Genomic DNA, 1,968 nt, shown 5'->3' with positions numbered 1-1,968 from the left:
AGTAGAAAAGAATTTAGTGTGAATGAGTTGGGCAGAATGGGTAGGAGAGTTAAGAGATTATATACATAAACTCTTTAAAGTAATGCTATTAGCCATTTCAAAATTCCAGACAAACTATTGTTATTTTGAATGGCATGCTATTGTTTTTGTTTTAGCAAATGTGAAAGGAGAGTAGTTGTATGCTTAAGGATAAAAATGACTCAGTTTTTCCCCTTTTCAAATACTTTACTTTAAAATTTTATCATGTGAAAATGTTTTATTACCAAATAACTCAAATAGATTAAATATTTCTTATTTATTTAATATGATTTCATAACTATTAACATATCCTAAGAACAAGCATGTAGTTCATCAAATACAATTTATATATAAACCATGATATATTTTTAGTCTTATGTTTTTATTATTTTATAAACTTATTGTAAAACCCTTGCAAATACATGTAAACATCGTATACCAAATTTAACCAGACCCAAGGTCTATGTGCACATACATTCATCAGATAAAGGAAAGAATGAGATTATCAGGTGTAGTTCTTTTTTTTAAGTATTCCAAATGATCATTAACATTTAAGTAATCAAAGACAATCAATGTACATCACTAAGGTTCTAAACCTACACATAGCTTTGACCTTTGAACAACCCTCTTAACTGCATTTTTAACTTCTTTGTTCCTCATGCTGTAGACGACAGGATTCAGCATGGGGATGACCATGGTGTAGAACACAGAGACAAATTTATCTGTGTCCATGGAATGACTGGAACTTGGCTTTAAATACATTATGGTGACAGTCCCATAAAATGTGAAAACTGTAGTGAGGTGAGAAGCACATGTGGAGAAAGCCTTCTGGTATCCCTCATTTGAATGCATCTTCAAAATGTTCATAAATATGAGTAGGTAGGAAATCAAGATAACAAGAAAAGCAAACATAATGTGAAAGCTAGACATAAGAATAAGAATCATCTCATTCATGTGCTTATCAGAGCAAGCCAGAACCCTCACTGCTGGAATATCACAGAAGAAGTGATTAATCACATTGAATACACAGAAATGGAGGCTGAAGGTGTCCCCTGTTTGTATAGAAGCATTCAAAATGCCGAAAGCATAGGAGCCAATGGCCAGATAAGTACACACACCTTTTGTCATGGTGGTAGTATAATGTAAGGGTTTACACACTGCTGCATAACGATCATATGCCATTGAGGCTAACAGGTAGCTATCCACTGTGGCAAAGAACACGAAGAAGAACATCTGAACAGCACAGGCGTTGTAGGAAATTACATTGTTTCCTGTAAGGAGTGCAGTCATGACCTTTGGAGTGACTGTTGAGGAAGAACCAAAGTCTACCAAGGACAGATTACTGAGGAAGAAGTACATGGGGGTGTGGAGATGAGCATCTAGCAAAATCAGAAGGATCATTGCAAGATTCCCAACCAAAGTGAAAACATAGATAAATGTGAACATCATAAAGAGAAAAACATGAAACCCTGGTGCTTTGGTTAGTCCCAGGAGGATGAATTCACTCACTTCTGTGTTGTTCTTCATGGCTGTTTTCTGAATCCACAGGATCTTCTTTGAAATGGACAAAAATAAAAGAACAAAGGCTCATATGCCTGGAACATTATATGAAGATATACATTTAGTCTCTTCAATCCTGTGAAGCTTATTAGTTATAATTTCCATATCTATATGAGCCTATAGCATCAAAGAGTTTGTGAGATTATATAAGTTTATACAAGCATTCACAAGAGTACAGAATGTCAGATAAGTTAAGCATAACTTCCAAAATGTTCTATTTATGAATTTGAATCCATTTTAAGTTCATTCAGTTCATACTCAAGTATTACATTTGGTGTACACAGCTTAATGCTTGAAACTAAACTGTAGCATAATTCACAAATATTTGCATTTTATATACATTAAAATAAACGTGTCACTGCCTTCCAGTTCAACCAACAAAGGTGATTC

At 34.1% G+C, this 1,968-nt stretch overlaps 1 protein-coding gene across 1 annotated transcript; it reads right to left on the bottom strand.

Moving 5' to 3' along the window:
• Nucleotides 1-600: 600 nt before the first annotated feature.
• Nucleotides 601-1,545, bottom strand: LOC131911796 (olfactory receptor 5B2-like). The gene has a single exon (XM_059264538.1). The coding sequence runs from the start codon at nt 1,543-1,545 to the stop codon at nt 601-603; it is 945 nt and encodes a 314-aa protein (XP_059120521.1).
• Nucleotides 1,546-1,968: the final 423 nt, after the last annotated feature.

Source organism: Peromyscus eremicus, chromosome 1, assembly GCF_949786415.1.
Source record: "Peromyscus eremicus chromosome 1, PerEre_H2_v1, whole genome shotgun sequence".
Taxonomy (NCBI): domain Eukaryota; kingdom Metazoa; phylum Chordata; class Mammalia; order Rodentia; family Cricetidae; genus Peromyscus; species Peromyscus eremicus.
Note: the sequence above shows the minus strand (reverse complement) of the source record. Positions and strands in the feature narration are given on the sequence as shown.

Excerpts from the sequence above, each read along its gene's own strand:
- LOC131911796 (XM_059264538.1), bottom strand. The coding sequence starts at position 1,545 with ATGAAGAACAACACAGAAGTGAGTGAATTCATCCTCCTGGGACTAACC.